This window comes from Catharus ustulatus, chromosome 4, assembly GCF_009819885.2.
Source record: "Catharus ustulatus isolate bCatUst1 chromosome 4, bCatUst1.pri.v2, whole genome shotgun sequence".
In the NCBI taxonomy this organism is placed as follows: Eukaryota; Metazoa; Chordata; class Aves; order Passeriformes; family Turdidae; genus Catharus; species Catharus ustulatus.
Window position 1 is genome coordinate 67,561,227 of NC_046224.1, and position 20,389 is coordinate 67,581,615.

A 20,389-nucleotide genomic window follows, 5' to 3' on the forward strand; every position below is an offset into this window, starting at 1 on the left:
TGTGGAAAGCACAAGGTAGGCAGGTATTAGGGATGACAGAGAGCTGGAAGAACTTAGGAGAACAACTGGCAATAGTGAGAGTTGTGCCCAGAGGTTTGCACATGATGAATTATTTGCATTCCAGACTCTGCACCTGCACATTAATGCTATGGTACTTCAAAACAGGTAGTGTGCATGTTGACTATACCCCAGTCCAAACCTTATTATGGCCCAGATCCTGTTTACATGTCTAACTGCTGTAAGAGAATTTCCAGCTGTTTTCAGAGGCATCTTTGATTTAGATTTGGGTTTTTCTGTGTCACCTTGCCCAAGTGTTCTTCACTCATCGGTGAATTACCCATAATATTTCACAAAGAAAGGCAGGATTATTAACTGTTTACCAGAAGAGAAACTGAGTCATGAATTACAGGACTTGCCAAAGGTTACTTAGTACGACTGATAAATGTTTTAGTAACTGAAATTAACACTCCTGAATCTTACAAAAAATTACCATCTCAAGCTTGTAATTTCTTTATGAGTATGGTGGAATTGTGACTCTTGCTGATGGCACATGGTACCAAGGAAAGCAAAATAAAAATAAAGCAGTTATAGATCCACCACTGCAATGGACCTTGCTTAAGTAACGCCTGCAGGGCTGTAAAACTCATAAAAAGCACATACATAAATGATAAAATAGAGTGAGACTTTCAAATGTTGACTCAGTAATTGTTAAACCCTTTCTGGCTGCACAATTTTATAGTCTTTTACTCTACTAATGAAAATGCAAGAAACAACAAAGAAGGGGTTTGGCCTTCCAATTATATAAACTCTGTGGACCACCAAAGAAGATGAAAGATTACTTATAATGACCCAGCAAGTTATCATTTGAGAGATTTTTTTGTTGTTGACTCAAATTTGAGTATGAAGAAACAATGCATTTACCACCCCCTCAGCTCTTTCAATCTTGCTTATCCAAGATCTCTATTTTTCATGGAATAATCTACCCACAGAATCTAAAAGCAGCATGAGAAACAAGAAAATAAAATAACATTCTTTATTTCTGGCTCTTCCCGATTTTATAGTACTTCTTTCAAAATTATGACATGCAGCCTGAGTCGGGACTACATCAGTTGGTAGAGGAACCATATCTTTTTGTTAACAGTCCTTATTAAAATCCATATTGCTTTAATACTTCCTAGAAATCATTGCATATGATTTGCAATCTACATGAAGTGCTATACAGACTCAGTAGAGTGGTTCTTTATGAGGTGTTAGAGGGAAAAGTTCAGAACAACCATGAAGACCTAGATTTAATTACTCTTCTCACAGGGACAGACATCAATTCACAGAGAGAATTTGCTGAAACTTATATAGTTATTTTCCTTTGTTGTGTATTGTGGACACAGGACTTCAGTTCAAGCCAGTATTTTTAAAAGCACTGAAGGCATGACAGACTCCACTGAAATAAAAATAGGAAAACCCTCAATAACTTGGGAGGGTTCAGGTCCTTAAGGTTTTGGTGGTTTTTGGGGTTTTTTGTTTGTTTTGGGTTATTTTTGTTGTTGTTGTTTTTGTTTTGGGGGTTTTTGTTATTTTGGTTTTTTTTTTTTTTTTAAATTCTTTATTTGAAAAAGTATGAAAGAATTACTTAATTCATGAAGTGTATTACTTGGTTTGGAAACAAATTGATGTGAAGTAGCAATTCTAGAGGACACTGAAGTCCTGTTTTTCGTTATGTCTCTCTCTCTGAGACACAGAACAAGTCAGGACTTTTACATGAAAATGCACACAGGACTGGTCCAGCCCATTGTTTTGAAGAAGGAATAAAAAGGAAAAGGAAATCAAAGCAGAATGATGAGATGCTGTTCCCTTCTTAAGAAAGTTGTCACAGCACGGGTGCAGGCATTGACCTCAACCAGATCCAGCTGTAATCTGCTGACTGCAAATAGGGTAAGAGTTCCATAACCCAGTTTCCCATCCAGACTGCTTCTTGGGCTGACATGGCCTGTAACTCTGTGACTTGTTCAGTCACTGCACCTTGACTTCCTGAACTCTACAGGATGGAGAGAGTGATGCTTTCCCACCACTGTGAGGAGTTTTGAGGTCTCTGGATGTAAATTTTAATCAGGGACTTCACAGAGGGTCAGGAAGTTGGTACAGCTGATCAGTGTGGAAAGAAAACATTAAGTGGGGGAGAGAGGTGGCAAAATAAAAATTAAACAAGAGGAAAATCACAACCCACACAGGATTTCCTGGGAAAGAGGGTCTGCATGCATCCAAAGAGAAAGCAAGAACACAGTCTCTGCTTTCCTGGCAATTGTTTAATAAACAATGGGTGACTCAACTGCATAGCAGCAATACAGCAATTACAGACTACTTTTTTCCCATTTTTCCCTAGAAGGTATTCAAGTTATGAAAGCTGATGTACCTTTGTTTACACTTCTTCCAGCTGAACAGGTGAAGGAGCCCAAATGGACACAATTCACAGGAGAATCAGGCCCAGCTTCTGTTACACTGAAGAGAGGTACTGCACTCATGCTGGAGCCCATGAATGTGCTGAAAGCCCCAGTGATATGAGACATGCGATTATAAAAAAATAATAAAATATCTGAGGCAGTAATATGCTCTCATGGCTGTGAGGTACAGCTTAGAACTTAAACCCAAGGACTCAAAAAGCTCAAAAGTCATAACACGAACACCACATCACTTGTGTGTTTTTTCTTTCAGGAGGAAGTTGATCCATCTTTATTGGGTTTCATAAAACTTCCACAACAGTAAAACCAGCTGCAGTTCTCCCTGATCCACACTAGGCTGTGAGTGTTTCCATTCTCCATTCTTCGGAGTGAACAGTCTTAATTCCCACTTGGACTTCAGCAGCTACATGGGACTAGGGTTCTTCCCTTGCCTCTCTGCCTGCTGCTGCCCTTAACTTCAACTGGAGTTGCACACACATACACATATCTGTGGGGAGAATCCATCCCTCCCTCCGTAAGCTTCATTTTTTATTAGCTAATCCTGCCCATGTAGCCCTGCCATCACAAGGCACTAAGGACACACATAAATATCCATATTTAATCTTGTCTTTGAAAAATGAATCTGGGCATTTAAGAAATGATGGTCAGTCAGGAGGAAAGAAAAAGCACAGTAGTGTTTTAAAATGAAGACTTAAAATCCTTGGGGGAATAAAAAAAGTCCTCACAGCAGAATCTCTCCCTCTTATGCGTAGGCACTTGCTAACTGAGAGTAGTGGCACTGTGACAAAAGCAGCAAAACCAAAGGCAGGCTTTACTAAAGGAAAAGGGGGGAGGGGAGTACTTCCACTGGCCATCTGCAAAAACAAGGCATGTGGCCATTAAATGCAGAGGCTGTAAATACAAATATACACAAGCTCTGCAAAGCAAATGGTAAAAAAAAAAAAAAAAAAAAGAAGGGAGGGTGGGGGAGGGAAGGGGAAGACAGGTACTAAGTAGATAAACTTCCAGCTGAAGTAAATCAAAATGTTCATTGCTTTGTGTTGGGCAAAACCAATTTTGATCTTTGCAGCAAACCTGACCTGTGTTTTTTTAATTGAATTTGTGAAAAGTTTCAGGAGAAATTACAGTGGGTACAGTAGCCCTGTTGAACAGGACTCCTTGACCATGCATGATCCTGTTGAGGCTGCTGACTGTGCTTACTGGGAGTCTGACCTCTGGTTGATGGATGGGTGATGACAATACCTGCTTGACTTGCCACACATTTTGAAAACTTTGTGCTCTGCACTGATAGCCTGAACAAAGAGGACTTCAATCCCCACACAGGAATTTCTGCTGGCAAAGCACCTCAGTGAAACAAACATGAGAGTAGGTAGAGGTGTAATATAAGGGGGATAAAAAGTTGTTAGGATAACACTAACTTTTGTGTTGTGGGACTCACACAGGTCATTGTCTGCAAGACATAGCCTGGTCCCCACATTGTACAACCATTAGTCCAAATGGATCTCTACCCACACTGCAAGAAGAGAACAAAAATATTACACAGAACAGCTTTGCTGAAGTTTTACAGGTCGGTGAGGAATGCAGCGGGCTACAGGATGTATCTGTTAGGTCTGCTGAACTCACAGGGAGAAGCGTGCTTGTGTGTAATATCTGTGGGTGACAGAGCCTCTGCTAATCCTTGAGAATGCTGAAGTAAAATTTTCCAGTAAAATACGACAGAGATGATGAAATTGGGCAGGTTTCAACTCTTGCAAAGTGATTTGGCTTATGATAGTACTGTGCCTCTGGACTAGTTTTCAGTGGGTTTTTCCTGTTTGGGAAGCCTGGTTTGTGCCAGGTCCCAGTTTCAGTCATTACAACTTACTCAGTCTGGCCTGACCCATGGTCTCTCAGTGTCTGCAGCAAGCACAGGGTTAGTCTGTTTTACCAACCCTTCTCTTTTCCTGCCTGCCCTTTGGTCCTGCAATTTTCTCTTGACTTTCTGGTTCAAATCTAACCATTAGGGGAAGAAAAAGAGTTATTGAAGCAAAATTCTCCACTGAAAGAAAAATTTAAATGCCATGCATTAAACCAACTATTCCATATGCGTTTAGTAAAGTGAGCTCCAGTGTTTTATTTCTCAAAGGCAGCAGGAACTGTGGGTTTGAGATTCTTAATATTCCCCTTCTTCCCAAAGGGAGCAGGGACAAAATTCATTTCAGCTCACGGGATCACAGTGGTTTCTTAGGAGTTAACAATGCTATTCTCATCCATCAGGCAGCCAGCGAGGCATCAGAAAGAATGATGGATGTAAAATTATTACAGGGCTGCCACCTGATATACTTTCTGCCATTTGTAACTAACGCTGGAACTGACACACTTGTTTCATTATTAAACATCCACATTAAGTCAACATTGGTCACTGTCATTTAATGTTTGGCACTTTCTTAAGGGGAAGAGGGAAAGGTGGGGGTGGGAGTGGGAAGGATGGTGGGAGGAAGGGTGAGTGGGAATGGGAGGAAAAGACATCCTGAACCCGGTGTTCCATAAGCATGAGTAATAGGCTCCTGCACACAGCGCTGGAATAAATATTGTTACAAATAGCTATTTAGTCACAAGCCAGCAGACAAGTACTTGTCAGAGCCTTTTAAGAGGACACACTCCAAGCAGTAACAGGGAGAACTTGTACCGCAGGTTAAGACACACCCCCAGCATGGGGGTGTGCGTGCATGTATTTGAATGTACTCAGCTTGGAGCGTGACTCCATCCCTACACATCAGAAAGGCTCCTGTGGCTGTGTGTCCTTACACAGCTGTCCCAGCCACTGCCAGCCTTCAGAAACCAGTTTATGCCTGTGCATATGTTCAAATACCTGCTTATGTGCCCTTTTCCTCCTTTATCACTAAGTACACTGAGAGTCTTGCTGCAGTCCGGGAATTACAGTAATTTCACAATTACAAGCCGCACCTGATTATAAGCTGCACGTTACAATACAGAGTGTGATAAAAGGTATCTGTTCTATCACCATCTGTTGAGGGTGGGGGCAGTGATCCTTATCTCAATGGCAGATATTCTGCTAATGGGCCATCCATTGAAACCAGGCAGGACATTGTTCTTTATCTTTTCACAACCCATCCTTCCTCCAGCCAGTCATTTTCTGCTCATGGCCATTGAGTCCCACTGTGGGACTGATAAAATTACTGCATCCCATTGGAAGTTGCTCCAGCCAGGGGGAAGAGCCCAACATTTCTTACCAAGATAAAAACAGAGGTTTGGGACACTAAGGGAGCCCCTTTCTCCACTGGACTCCAGAGGAAAACCGGATTTCTCCACATCACCACTGGACCTCCGGAGGGAAACTGCACCTTGTACAGGAGCACTGCTCCAACTGAATCACATCTGTCACTGCAGGAGGATGCAGCCACCATTTAATGGGACTGCTGCCAACACCCTGCCTGACAGGGTGTCAGGTTGTACTCTGACTGTGTCAGGGTTTGGGGTTTGTTTCTTTGTAGTACTGTATTTCTATTTTAATTTCCCTAGTAAAGAACTGTTATTCCGAATTCCCATATTTTTGCCTGAAAGCCCCTTGATTTCAAAATTATAATAATTTGGAGGGAGGGGGTTTACATTCTCATTTCAAAGAGCAGCTCCTGCCTTTCTCAGCAGACATCTGTCCTCCAAACTAAAACAGTAACTTTTTGTTCTTTGTCCATATATAAGCCGTACCTGATTATAAGCCGCACTTTGGGTTCGGACCAAAATTTTAGTCAAAATGGTGCGGCTTATAATCGTGAAATTACTGTACTGGCTGGTGTTGTGCATATTTGTGCTGTGTATCCCTGAAGGAGCAGGGATGTAGACTGGGATGCATGCACACACATGCTGGCTCTTTGTGTTTGTGTACATCTCCCTTGCAGTTTTGGGACTGAACAGAGAGGCCAGAGTTCCCTGGCTGATGCTGCCTGTTGTAGTGTTTACCCCAGCTGACAACTTGAGCTCTGAGTTGTGAGTATAATAGGTAACATTGTTAATATATAATATGTATTAAGCAATAATTAACTGTAGATGACAATTACAAATAAAGCTATGCTCTCAGGTTTCCAAGAAACCACAAAAACACACTCTTTTCATTTATACAAGGAAATGTTTCCAAGAAAAGTAATGCAAAAATATGTTTTACTGCATTTGCAATTAAAATTGGTTTTAGTAAAATCCATGTTCATCATGATGCTCAAAGTTTTTACTGTAATCCTCTGAAAATCAAATCCGTCAAGATGGTCCAAGTTGGATGCCTAAAAAGTGACTCACCCAAATCATCTTAGCCATTTTTAAAAATATTTTCTTATGTATGACTCCTTTTCTACAGTTTCTCTCTATTTTCACAAAATTCCTGTCTGACTATTGCCTTAGCTGGCATGTCTGGCTGTACAAAGGGATCACCCATCTGGGAACATGAGCAAGAAAACAGGTCACATATGACGAGCCTGAAGAGTTTTAACAGAGACTCCCAAAGAGGATTTCCAGCACAACCCTGCCCAGCTATCCCTGGCAGACAAATCCCCACCAAGAGTCTCCCATATATACAATGGGGATGATGCAGAGCCCACCTCCACTGGAAGGCTTCAGAAGCAATTCTTGCAATGAAAATTCTTGCAACAAGTCTCAGAGAATCATTACTACACTACCCACTGCAGCAAAGAAGGGAGAAAAATTTGGCATAGTCCCAAATCAGTATTTGTAACCTAAAAATAATAATGTGCATTTCTAAGTATTAATATGCCCAGGGATACAATAGATATACATTAGGATAATGCTCTCTTAATTCCATCCTGCACCTCCAGTTCTCTGGTCAGGAAGCAAAAGTGACAGACATGATGTCTCAAAAGTCCAGGGGTTGCCACTAAGTCCCATGGTGGGACCACCATAATAAAACTGTAGCACTATTTCTTGCTAACCACATTCTCTTCTATCTAATTCTCTGCCTCTGAAAACAGAGAATAACAGAATAAAGTTTAATTAAAAATGGCTTAGTAAAAAAAACCCTAAAGTCCTGGGGTAAAAAGACCCAAACAGTAGAGAAGTTGGATTGTTTGTGTGGCTATGAACTTCACATATTAAAATAAATCACAGAATCAATTTGGTTGGAAGACACTTCTGAGATCGAGTTCAAATCAGCGAGCTCCCAAAATGTTTTGGCATCAATTGTATGAAAACCCCCAAAATCTACGGTTGCTTTAGAAAAATTCTCTATTGAGCAAAACATTTTTTCTTCCTGCTACCTTGTAAAAGAACTCCTGTCTGCCCTCCACGAGCCCACTAGGAGGTATGAATTAGAGAGGAAAATAAACATCAACTGAGGCTGAGGGTGTGAAGTGAAAACAGAAGGAATAAGGAGAATCCCAAGAATAGGAAAGTAACGGAATAAAGTGAATGCAGATGGTTCCACTCCTGTTACTTAATCAAAAGGCTGTGCAGAGTCACTAGAGCCAGCATAAAGTCATGTGTTAGAACAACAGCTGATCTGTATTAAAGAAGATTAACTTGCAGTGCCATGGTGGAGGGCCTGGGATTATTTTATGTGCTTCCATTGCTGAACAAGCCGTCAGCACAATTACTGCCCTCCGATGTGAATGACTGATCTGTAACCACAGCTAAACAGCATGCTGCTTAGGGGCCTGGGTACTTCATGAAGATGAATTTCCATACCATCAAAGTGCTTTTAATGGGCTTCCTGATCCAACCACAAGGCTGCTTTGCAAGTATATAGAACTCAGGATGAAGGCTTCCTGTCCAAAAGGATTTGGTCGGTTGTCACTTGACAATTCCCAGCCAGCACAAGGGAGGAGAGGGGGGAGATAGGTAGAGTTGTCTCTGCTTTGGAGGAATTAAAAAAAAAAAAAAAAAAAGGGAGAAAGGAAAAAAGGGTACAGATGCTTTCTGAATGCAACCAACTGCTGTATCCACAGCTGAATTCAATGCGCTTAACAAATAACAGCAATTTAGCTATGCTTGCAAGGAATAGCTTGAGTCACTTTGCATTAGCATCTGGCTGAGTGTTAAAGTCATTTCTACATGGAGAGCAGAGAAAAGGAATTTCTGCTTCGAGCATCCTTTCAAGAATGCTTAAATATTTGAATATAAATTCCTTTGTGCTTGTGATCACTTCTTCTTATATCTGACACTCTGCTTTTTCCTTTTCCCTTCTGGTGCTCTTTGCCATAAACATGCTCTATCCCTCTCTCTCTTTCTCCCCATAGCAGCACCTTTATTCTTCTGAGACAGAGTGCATGTACTGCCAGATACCTATTGCACTGACCTCTTTTTTCCTCCTCCTTCCTCTCCAGAAAGTGCATGAAATTGGAGTCATTTTTACATCACTGACACCCAGGATAGGCTGATGAAAAAAGTACAGCGGTGAGAGACTCACATGTACATTTAACATTCATTATGCAGGCTGCTGGCTTCTCACAGCTTATTGATCAAACTCCATCTAAAACCAGGGAAAATGGAAAGCTATCCAAATTAGCAATCTGCTCATTCTGGACAATATTGTTTGACTCACAAGCTTCCTTCAAGTTTCTGCTGAATAGCTGATCATTTTTATTCAATCTATCTGCCTGTCTCAGTGAATTGCACAAGACCTTACAGTAGAAGTGATTTCAATTAAATGTAGTTGACACCAAACGTGACAACGGGGATCCTTGTACTGCACAACGACGGCTGTATCATCTCAGAAAATATTGCAGGGCAGGAGAGGAGCAGAGGAGAAAGTCTTGCTAAGCACTAATGGTGAGACACACACCAGAGTTGAGATGTGCATCTTAGGAGGTAGCATTATTAGGACAGCTCACTATAAATGTGGCAGCAAGCACTGGAAAGTCTCCTACAGAAGGAAATCCTACATAAGCCAAGGTAGTGCACAGAAAGACAACAGGCACTTATGGAGAAAAGAAGCAAATCACAACCTCACTGACACACACGACAGTTAGAGCACATAGAAATGTTACAAATTTAGAGAATATCCCATTTGTCGGTATTTTGTTATAGCACAGCTTCACAGGCCTGGCCAAATGCAGAAGGTGCTAAGGCCTATACGTTCTGCTGCCTCTAAGTTTCACGGCAAATATTTGGCACAGTTTGTGTTGTCAATTCTCTGTTTTTCAATTTTGTTAAGTCATCTAACATGACATGACAGTGCTACATTGCAATGGTCACAAAATATCATATATGACGACCTCACAAGGCTAAATACCCAGGAGCTGAGCCTGAGTATCCACAAAGCTTATGTTCCTAAAGAAGCTTGAATATTTTCAAATCCAGCTCATCTCGCAAACACATGTAAGCATTTCCATAAAGCAAGATTTCCACTTAGACCCAGAGATTTCCAAGATCGCCTTCTCTTAATACATGTTGACAGGCTGGAACACAGAATTAGTGGTCTCCAAAGTTCTTGTGAGGGCTTTAACTATTTCTACCTCCTGCCTACTCTCCCCCAGAGGTCTCCAGGTCTCTCTTTCATGTCATCTTTTGGTTGTGGTTTCCATTTTGCTTTCCACTTTTTTTTAACTATTCTGTTTCAAAAATGGGGAAGGAAAAACAAAATAAGAAAAAGGAGGAAGAAAAAGGAGGAAGAACCTGTGTATCTGTGGGGAGAGGAAAATGAGCACTTTGACCCTTTGCAGAAGGAGTCCAGGAAACTCACTTTTTCTGTCCTGCAGTTATTGAGACCCAGGCTGTTCACCACGGCCACCTTCCCATCCAGCACCTGCTGCTCCCTCCGTAGCTGCTCCTTCATCTGTCGGGCCTCCTGGATCGCCTTGGTAACAGCATCGTGGTCATTTAAATAACCTGACAACATGACAGAAGAAAGGACGTCTTAAAAAAAGAAAGTTACAAGAAAACACTTTAGCTTTCATCAATGGAATGTAGTTTATCATTATTAATGAGAAAGAGTTAAAAGGCAATGCCCACAAATCTGTCTGTGCTCTGTAATTCTGTTGTTGTTATGATAGAGCCACCTGGACATAAAGCATGAGAAACCTCGGTGCCAAAATCCTCGTTTCTGCTATTTGATCCCATTAGTTTCAATATTTCCCTGACACTGCAGAAGTTAGCCTTGTGGTTTGTATGCAGCAGGACGTAACCAGATAAGAGTTAGGGGACACTTTGATCACGCCAGCAATTCCAAACTCTTAGAAATAGACCTCTTAATTCTTCCCCTTCTTAAAACTTGTGAATGCATTAAAATAAACCACAGGTGGCGGTGGTTTGCTATACATATGAAATGCATAATGGCTGAGAAGAAAAACCTCATCCACTGAATACTCCCCACCACCACTTGTCATTCATAAATGTACAAGAAACCACAGCTACACGGCCCTACATTTCCACTCCTATTCATGCTGCTAATAGTAGGTCAAATGTCCACTGTTTTGCTGCAAATTCACAGCCTAGGGCTTAGCCTTAGTAGTCACTGAATTATTTCCTTTTAAAATGTTACAAGCATCACCAGCACAGCTAATACTATTTAATTTTAAATGTGACACTATGTAATTTTTTTCCTTTTACCTTTTTTTTCCTGTAGATTATACTTATTATGATCTGCATGTGATTTGTAGGATAGAATACTGATGGGAGACTCCAAGCCCCAGTCTGTTTTTCAGACATTAAAGTAGAGGCTATCAATCTCCCTCTCCCCCTCCACATCCTCACACGTGTGCACACACACACACACTCTCTCACACAAATGCACACACTTCTTTCTGTCTTTTAACTAGGGCATAAAAACAGCATAAAATGAATCTGTAATATGAAATTGCCCAGAAAAGGGACTTCTGTTTGTGACATGAGGCTAAATCTAACCAGATCCATTGGTGAATTGTGACAGATGGAGGGACTGTGAGACAGAAGGCAGGCACTAATCACACACAAAATGACCGGCTTGCCTCAACATGTTCCATGGATTCCAGCAAACTTTACACCCTAATCCATTTTTAGAACAAAAAACATCTGGGCCATAAATCCTCTAATCTGCCAAAACACGCTATTAAATCCCGTGATTTGTTGAAAAACACTAAGATTAAAGAAAGGAAATATAAAATGGCTAACTGACGTGTTAGGAAAGTGTTATTAATACTCTTTCTTTGTCTCAATTATGAATGTTCTGTTCCTAAAGAGCCTTGTCTAATCATGTCAAATTACACATCCCTGTTGTATTGCAAGACTCTTCTATCTGATCTGCTGATTGCCAAAAAACATAGGACATTGTCTTGCTGCTTAAAACATTTCTGGAGAAGAAGCTGATGTCAGATTAGTTCAGGGGTGTGCTGCTGTCAGGATTTTAGCTTGGTTTGAGGCTTTATTGTTATTTTTTTCCAGTCTGGGGACAGAGTGGGACTGGTACTCCCATCTTCCATGGAGAACAAAAGCTAGAAAGATAAGTTTCTGTGCAGTTTGACTGTTGTTAAATGCACTAGCAGCTAGCTTTTGGCTAAAACCCCAGGAACCCCAAGAGTTTTATATGAAATAGCTTGATTCACATTGCTTTTATCAAATGACCCAGTTCAGTAATTCCCAGCCAACAGAATTCCAGTAGTTCCAGTTTTCCCAACATATGGAAAAATACAGCCTGCACCAGCACAGTGCTACTAACTGATTTTTCTTTTCTCTTTTTTTAATTTTAAATTTTATTTCCATTTTACCAACTTGCTTGGTTTCTTCCCCAGTTTGTATCTGTTAACCTTTGCATCTGATCAACCTTGCATGCAGTCAGAATGAATTAAAAATGAAGCAAATAAACAAACAAACAGCAGTATTAGTGCTGCTTTTGCTGTTGTCTAGGTATAATACTTTCAATCTGTAACAGAGCCAAATTTGCCTAGGAACTGGAATTCATGCCCTTCTCCAGACTATTTGGCTTTTCCTGAATACTGCTATCTTTGAGACAGTTTGGCACACGACAGTGAATAAAAGCAAGAACTCCTTATGTTTTTCAGTAGCTGCCAAGATGCTGGTGTGCAGGGAAATGATTAATATAGAAGCGAGTTGAATGTAAATTATTGTTGTTTAGGGTAGGTGGTGAATTATTGACAGAGAGGGGAACCGCATTACATAAAATGAACTTAGTTCCAAGGATTGCCAAACTAGCACAGAGATGTTGCAGATAATGGCAAAGAGCAGAGAAAAGTTGTTTCTGTTTTTAGTACATGGACATATGCCTGCTCCCAAAAAGAAATGCTTGGATTTAAAGTCATACATGAAGCCATGACATTTGTGACTGCTCAGTCTGTAGCACAATTTATATGCTATACGGATAGCTCTGGGAAGGGCTGCAGAGCTGTATGCCTGAGTCCAGCTCTGCTGATAATCTCTGAGGCTCTGAGTTCATCTCCCCCAAAGAAAACTGAACAATACACAGGCATTTCTCCATATTATGAAGGACTGCTTTCAGAGAATAGTTATAATTTGAAGTTAATGGTGGTGAAAAGTGACAGCTCAGCTGCATCCCAGCAAGGTGGGCTGTGCACACCTAGGACAGACAACTTGTGCTGACAGCTCCAATCATTCCAGTGGTGGAAGAACTGCCTGACAAATGACTGAGTATTTCCCAGTGGCTTTTTGTAGAGGGATTTATCACTCAGGATGAGAAAGCGATCCAGTTTCCCAACCATGTTAGGGATCTTTGTAGCTTTGCTAAAAATGCTATCAAAATTTTTCATGGTGCAGCTCCTGCTGGAGGGTGGCATGAAATTTCATGCTCACTTCAAGATTACCAAATAGTTTCATCATGGCAATGAGTCCTACTTCCTGTAACTTGTGTTGGATCTGACCTAGCAGTCAGCAGGAGAATTTAAGGTGTTCAGGAGCTTTTCCTTCTTGCAGTCCTCCATTAAAGGATAAACCTTTGCTAGAAGTACACTGTGTCCATCCAGCTCCTGCACCAGTTAAACACAGCTTATCTTATATATACAGCATGCACAGTGATACTGCTCAGCAACCTCAAAAAGTCACTTTCTGTATTTGTAGCAGAGAGATATACAGCAGTGAACTCTATGCCATTAACAATAACTTAAGTATGTTATCTTTTGCTCCACAGTTTTCCATGGTTTATTAATGGTATAACACATTAATTCTTCTTACAAGAGTGACCTTTAAAGCTCTGTTCATCCTCACAGCTTTTATCCAATTACATTATCACTCATTAAAGGTACAGCATTTCAAAATCTGCACCTTGTTAAAAGAAGTAAATTGCAGAGGTCTCAAACTTATGGAAAATACCAGGTGTGTAGGGAAAGAAGATTGGAGAGGGGAGCACAAGAGATGTCTTGCCACTGAAATGAGAGTCAGATGCTTAAATTCCCACTGAAATATGATATCCCTCTGCTTAAGGACAAAAAAATATAATGGGAAAAAATGAAATTCTATGCATTGTGCATGGAGAGCAGCAGAGTCAAGCAAATTAAAGGTAAAATATATTACTATGTATCACAGTTAAGGAGTGTAGGGTTAATAACAATTCAGACGTTGGCAATTAGTAATGTGATATTTTAAAAATATTTATATAACTGTAATGTGTCACACCAAATAAATTTTACTGCATGGCACTGCTGTATCACAGACATAGCTTCTGATAGGTTTGACCTATAGCTTCTTTTGGAGTTTTTTGTGCTATCCCTGAAAGTGGCCAGGCAGGAGATGCTTTAGGAGAAACACAACAGATATTAGAAAAAATACATCTGCCTCACTCAATTCCCGAAAACAGAGCTTGATTTACATAATGAAATCTTGATTCAGATTATACTCAATCACTTCATGGATACAACATTTCAGTTAGAAGGATCAAGGATAAAGTGTGTACACAATTTCCTTGTACATACAAAAACCAGTCCCTCTAACACATCAGATTTTTGAAATGACCAATAAGACTGTTACTATTTAGATGGTCCTTAGGCAAAGACTTAATTTTGTCGGGGGAAGAATAATCACTATTTTCTGGAGCAATGTTACAAACAGCCAGTGAAGACTTTTTGCAACACAGAACAACATATTTGGGGTTTTCTTGAATGAAACTGGTGATTGCTTTGCTTATTACATTGAGGTAAAATAATATTCCATTCAGCATTTGGACAGGCTAAGGATTAAACTTGTAATTTTGGAAAGATGTAGACTTTTAACTTTAAGAGATGTTTTTGAAAGTCCATCCATCACTTTTAGACGACATAGTATAATATCATGGGTCTTCAATGCCCACTATTGAAAAACAACATTTATTAGAAGTTAAAGCACCATCTGAAATAACACAGGCCTTTGTTTTCTGAGTCTGTAAAAGTTAAGATACCCATCCTGAAAGGAAAGTCTCTGCAAGTTTCTTCACTGACACCAATCAAGTGGAGAATTATGGTCAACCTGTGACAGCTCTTGGCCCACTGCCTGGCAATGGCTGATGAAAGCCCCCTTTCCATTAGGACCTATCCCTTGTCATGAGTGGGATACGTACAACTGAGCTCACCTATTGTGTTGGCTCTGGCCGAAGGACTCGCTAACGTTGCTGGCACAGAGGACTTTAGTGAACTGGCCCCACTGTTTATTCTCAGAGCTGGCATGTGAGGAGAGGTGGGTGATGTGGGAGATTTGCCATCAGATGTCTTGGGTTTGGCTGAAAGGTTCAGAGGCTGGGCCACTTCATCCTGTGATAAGCAGAGGAGAAAAGAATGTTATCACCAAACTGCTGTTGGCACAAAACTGCCCAAGTAAAGGCAGTGGTTTCAGCTCATATGAACTTCTAAACCTGAGAGACTGCATCATATATATGAAGATTAAATGTGATTCCATCTTGTCACTCCAGTTTGGAACTGAAATGACTGATAAACTGGAAAATTAGTGTGACATGATCAGAGAACATCATCCATTTCCACTTTGTGTGAGAGTTGTCTCTGAAGAAATTATTGCCATTAACAAGACATTTGCTTCTATCACGAAAAAAAAGAGCAACTTTATATATGTATTATATTTTGAATCTTATATTCATTATTGAAGTAAAAACTGAAAACCATCTTTATTTAAAACTCAACACCACTAGCCAAACTGGGCAAACAAGTGAATAGGGGCTCAGTTTGGCTTTTTTACGGGCTTTTATTTTATTTTGGGTTTGGGTTTTTTTGTTTTGTTTCGTTTTTGTGTGTGTGTGTGCCTTTTCTTTGGGTTTTGTTTTAACTTGTACTTTCTCCTGATTTTCCCAGAGTTAGAATTCCAAGCACAAAACCATCATAGGAAAAAAATACTTTCTTCCACCTTAACAAAACTGGAGACAATAACCTGTATAATTCTGCACAGCTGCTTTTATCTGTGGCAAAGTTGAACTTCTACATTTCAGCAATTATTATTATGTGAAAAAAGAAAAACTGAGTGACGTCTTTTGCACAGTAGTAGAATTATTCCTAAACCTGGCTTGATTACACAGTGTGACAGACAGTGCTATAAAAACATTAAAATGCCAAGTAATGTATTTTTTGTTCCACCAAAGTAAAATACAACAAGAAAGAAAGGAAAAAAACCAACAGAGAAGGGAGAAAAGGATTTTCAACAAGGGAAGCATTATGGAAGTGATTTTAACTGACTTTTAAATAAACAGAACTGATGGATGTGATATTAGATCAAATCATCACATAATAGCTTAGCTCTTGTCTGACACTGTGACTTAGGAATGTCATCCTTTAGTTACAAGAAGTGCTGCATCAGACAACTGGGTTTCAGCTCTAGGCACTGAAGAAACTGATTCTGGTCTCCCTAAATTGTAAATACGTTTAGTTTTATAGAATTATTCCTGACTTACAGAAATGCAAAATATGCAAAGCTGAGTGAGATTAGACTCAGCTTTTGGTTTTTGTGGGGTGGTTTTTTTCGGGGGTTTTTTTGGGTTGGGTTTTTTTGGGTTTTTTTGTTTGTTTTTTTTTGTTTGCTTTTTGCTTTTTGTTTTTTTGTTTTGGTTTTTGGTGTGTGTGTTTGAGTGTTTTACTGTAACTATCATGTAACAGTAATTCTTTTCCACACAGGAGGTTGTGCTGCAGTAAAGAAGAAATTTTATAGCTCCCTATTGCTTGTGGAAGTATGATGTAGATGTCCACAAACACAAGACAATTCTGCAGAGCACTGTCATGTAACTTTTCCGTTGCCTCTGAGCAAAGCATCTTTGTTATATTTGATTATATTTCTATACTTGGTTGTATTTCTACACAGTTTTGTGACAGTCATAGCAGATAAACATTATCTGAGACATTGTGGACAAAGCTGTCATCCTTAAAGTGACATTGAAGCCATCCTAGAGGCAACTTGTGCATAAAATAAATGGTAAAAAAATCAGTGCATAAAATTGCCTTAGGAGCCTACATACTATACTCTCAGAAGTGAATTAGGTACCTAAATGGCAGAGTTCTGTTGGTCTTCCAGGAGATTTAGGCTTCAGGGTTAAAAATGTCACCAGTAAAACTGGTATGTGACATTTTTGGAAGGGATTTGTTACAGAAATCAAACCCATTGTATTAGAATATAATAGATAAAAATAAAGATAAAATAAAATTAGAATAAAATAAAATGCCAGTTAAATGGAGGGGCAGTTGTTTTGCTGCTCCCCTGATTTCAAATAAAAAAAATAAAGAAGTCTTACAACAGTCCAACTATAATGTTGTGAAATCAGTACTGAGTTGTTGCATAAAAGTTTTAAGTACAAATGAGCCAATAAACCAACCAAACACAGTGACCTTGTGCCAGACAAGGATCCCTGAATAGCAAAGCCATGTATTTGGAAGACAGCCTGAGAAGCAAAGCAAACCTGCCCACAGACTTGTTTCAGTTCAGTCCAAGAGGGTTTGGTTTCCACATTTGTTCAATTCTTGACCTCTGCTGTAAGCCTCAACAAAACGGGCTGATTAGTGTCAGATATGGTACTAAAAGCTGCAATGTGCTCCCTACCCAAAAGAAATCTGACTGAGAGCAGCATCTGTCCAGAAGGAGCAGCAGCTAGTCCTTGACGGGAATGGCTCTCACACTCTACAAAGGTAGCTTGGATTCCAACCTACATTCTCATAATGAAAGGTTTTCTCAGTCCCATCCTTTTGCCTCAGTCTCTCAGCTATCCTATTCCTATAAAGCTTATTTCCTTCCCTGCTCTTGCTCCTTCTCCCTTTTCTCACTCTTCTGTTCCCTCTTTTTTAACCTGGTGTGAAGGCAAGGTCCTGTCCAAGTCCACTCTACAACGGAGGTTCTGAGCTCCTTCAATATGAGTTAGAGGAGATGGGGTTTTTTTTCCCCATTGTGGGCATCAAGCATCGAGGTTGTTTGTGTTGTAATTATTCTTGGTAGTAAGAATGCTCTTCTTCATTCAAGTCAGCACAGCCTTCTCTGAAGCCAAGAAATATAAGGCCTTGTAGAAATAATAGAAACCGACAGTTCCAGAGCTAATAAATGTCATTCCAAATTGCCCTTTCATTCACTTTCATTGTGTGTTCAGGCTAATGGTAAATTAATCGGAGGTCACACAAGCTTGGTTCTCATAAAGGAGGATAAGTAAACAATTTTCAGCTATTATATATATTTACAAAATGATACTACTTCACTGTTTGGTCTTCATAACATTTTTACTCCTGTTATTTCAAAAAACATTCTCAAATCCTTGCTGGAAGTCAAATGCATTAAAAATCCTGTTGCATCGTGATTTGGTAATAACTTCAGTAATTTCCTTTACAATAGTGGAACTGCACTGATTTATTCCAAATGACTCTAAAAAATATCTGGGGGACATATAATTGTGTTAAATGTGAAGATGACTTAGGATCTTCACTCCTAGTCAGTGAAACATGTTACTCTTTTCCCTTTCTGCAGCTATAAATTCAGACTCCTCTGGTCTTCCAGCATAAATCAAAAACTGTACTGTCTTCATTATTGATCTGAGCCTGTGTAACCCCAATAAGAATTAGGTGTTAGTCTACCTTTATTTTTAAACTATAAAATCTCCCAGCTAGCATTCTGCCACATTACAGATTAGCAGAATTTTCCCAGTTATGCCAGGGCTAGGTGTAAGACAGCTCAGGCAAGCAAGAGACATAAAAGATAAAAACCAGATGTAGCATCTTCACTTTGGGTAGATGGTATCTTTCAACAGCCAGCAGATTTGATTTTATGCAGTGGATCACAGAATCTAGAATTACTCCCTGCTCTCAGTTTTTATTACAGAAAGCATTGATTGGTCCCTGCCTTGTTTTGAAATGCAGCTATTCTAAGATGACACAGATAAGGTGGGGTTATTTCTCTAGCCAGGATTTTTTAAAGTGTTGAAGTCAAGCATTTATTGATATTTCAGCCAAAACAATTAATGCTGAGACTAGAAGACCCAAAAGACTTGTAATAATATAAACACATATGTGACGAAAATAAAATATTATCTTGATTAAAGGTCATGAAATGCCTCTTTAAAAGTAGCACATTTCTCTTACAAAACAAAATACACACACACATACAAACAAAATAAATGTAGAGAATAAAGCATAAGCAAAAACACATAAAGGAGGGATAATAAAATGCACCCACAGAAAGCAAAGCATTGGCAAAGAGATTCCCATCCCCTGTATCACAGTTGTGTCAGAACAGTTGCTGTTTTAGGGAGAACTGATGTGCTTCCCAGGATTGGAAGACTCATTAACCAAAACTTGAATTCAGGGAACTTTAAATCCTTGATTTCCTCTAATTTTTTTTTCTAGGTTGTATCTAGGTATTTGTGGAAAGAAAGAACCCTTCTCCTACACCAGAATTTGTGGAGTAAATAAAATATTCAAGAGCTGTATTTTGTAGCCTCACTCAACCTGGATTAGTATCAGTGTCAGTACTCAAACTGAGCTGTCGTATTTTAAACTTCAGACACAGAAAATCTCCAACTTTAAGTGTCTGACACGCAACACAAACAGAAATGCTGCTGGCAAATTGAGTGTGGATCACACTGCTTTTATAAGGTTTGTACAGTCCTTTGAAAAGGTAAAATGCTATGGGTTAATACAAAGTGCTTTTAACATGGGAGGAAAAAATGAAAGAGAGGGAAAAGGAAGGGATTTGGGCACAACCATACAGTGACTGCGGCAGAGCTTCAGACAGACCCAGGAATTCTGACCTGCAGTCACCAAAGTGAAATAGTTGGCTGAAATGATGTCTTTTCTAATCTTTCTATCATGCTGTCTCTATTTACTTCCTCCTAGGATAAAAGGTTAATTCATCTTTATGGAGAATAGATATGGAAAAAGAAGGGGATAAAATCTGATTTTGAGAAATTCTCTAAACCATTTATTAAAAATGGCACTATTTCAACACCAAGAGCTGAATAAAAGACTGATAGCCTACATGAATGAAAAAAGGGGGGATGGGGGTGGGGATAGTAGTGAAGAATCCAGATGATTCATTAGGATTTGATAATCTCTTTCCTTTCCACATATTTTAAGATTAGTGCATCATTAAAATACAGTTACTGAATTATTGTGCTGTCATTTAAATCCAAGTACTGGATCCCACTGTGGCACATGCTAAAAGTCCAGGTTGCAGGGTTTATTACAAAATCAGGAACTACTCTGGGTATCATCTGACTGGCAATACAAATGTGCTTAAATGACCAGGCTTAAGCACAGCCCAGCCTGCTCTACTAAAGAGGCTTTTCATGACCTCTGGGAATACATTTGCCACATTTTCCTGGCGATTTAAATGACCTTGACAGTACAAATTACAGCCAAATGAGTTAGAAATAAGAAGCCAGGGAGGGGGGTTTCTACAACATTGCCTCTGCCACCTCAACAGAAACTAAGCCTCATTCCCCCACCCTGGTTTTGTTTCCTGGAGATCTTAATTTCAACAGAAATGCAAAATATGGAGCCACTTACTGGCACATCTGGGTCAGAAGACAATGACACTATTGTTGCCTA

General features: G+C 39.7%; 1 protein-coding gene across 10 annotated transcripts in view; it reads right to left on the bottom strand.

Moving 5' to 3' along the window:
- SOX5 (SRY-box transcription factor 5) overlaps positions 1-20,389 on the bottom strand; it is a 624,352-nt gene that overhangs the window by 22,009 nt on the left and 581,954 nt on the right. For all 10 annotated transcript variants that reach the window (XM_033057697.2, XM_033057698.2, XM_033057692.2 and 7 more), the window contains 2 exons: positions 14,944-15,121; positions 10,138-10,283 (listed from right to left, as the gene is read on the bottom strand). In XM_033057697.2, coding sequence (XP_032913588.1) covers positions 10,138-10,283; positions 14,944-15,121 — 324 coding nt within the window. The remainder of the gene's footprint in view (positions 1-10,137; positions 10,284-14,943; positions 15,122-20,389) is intronic.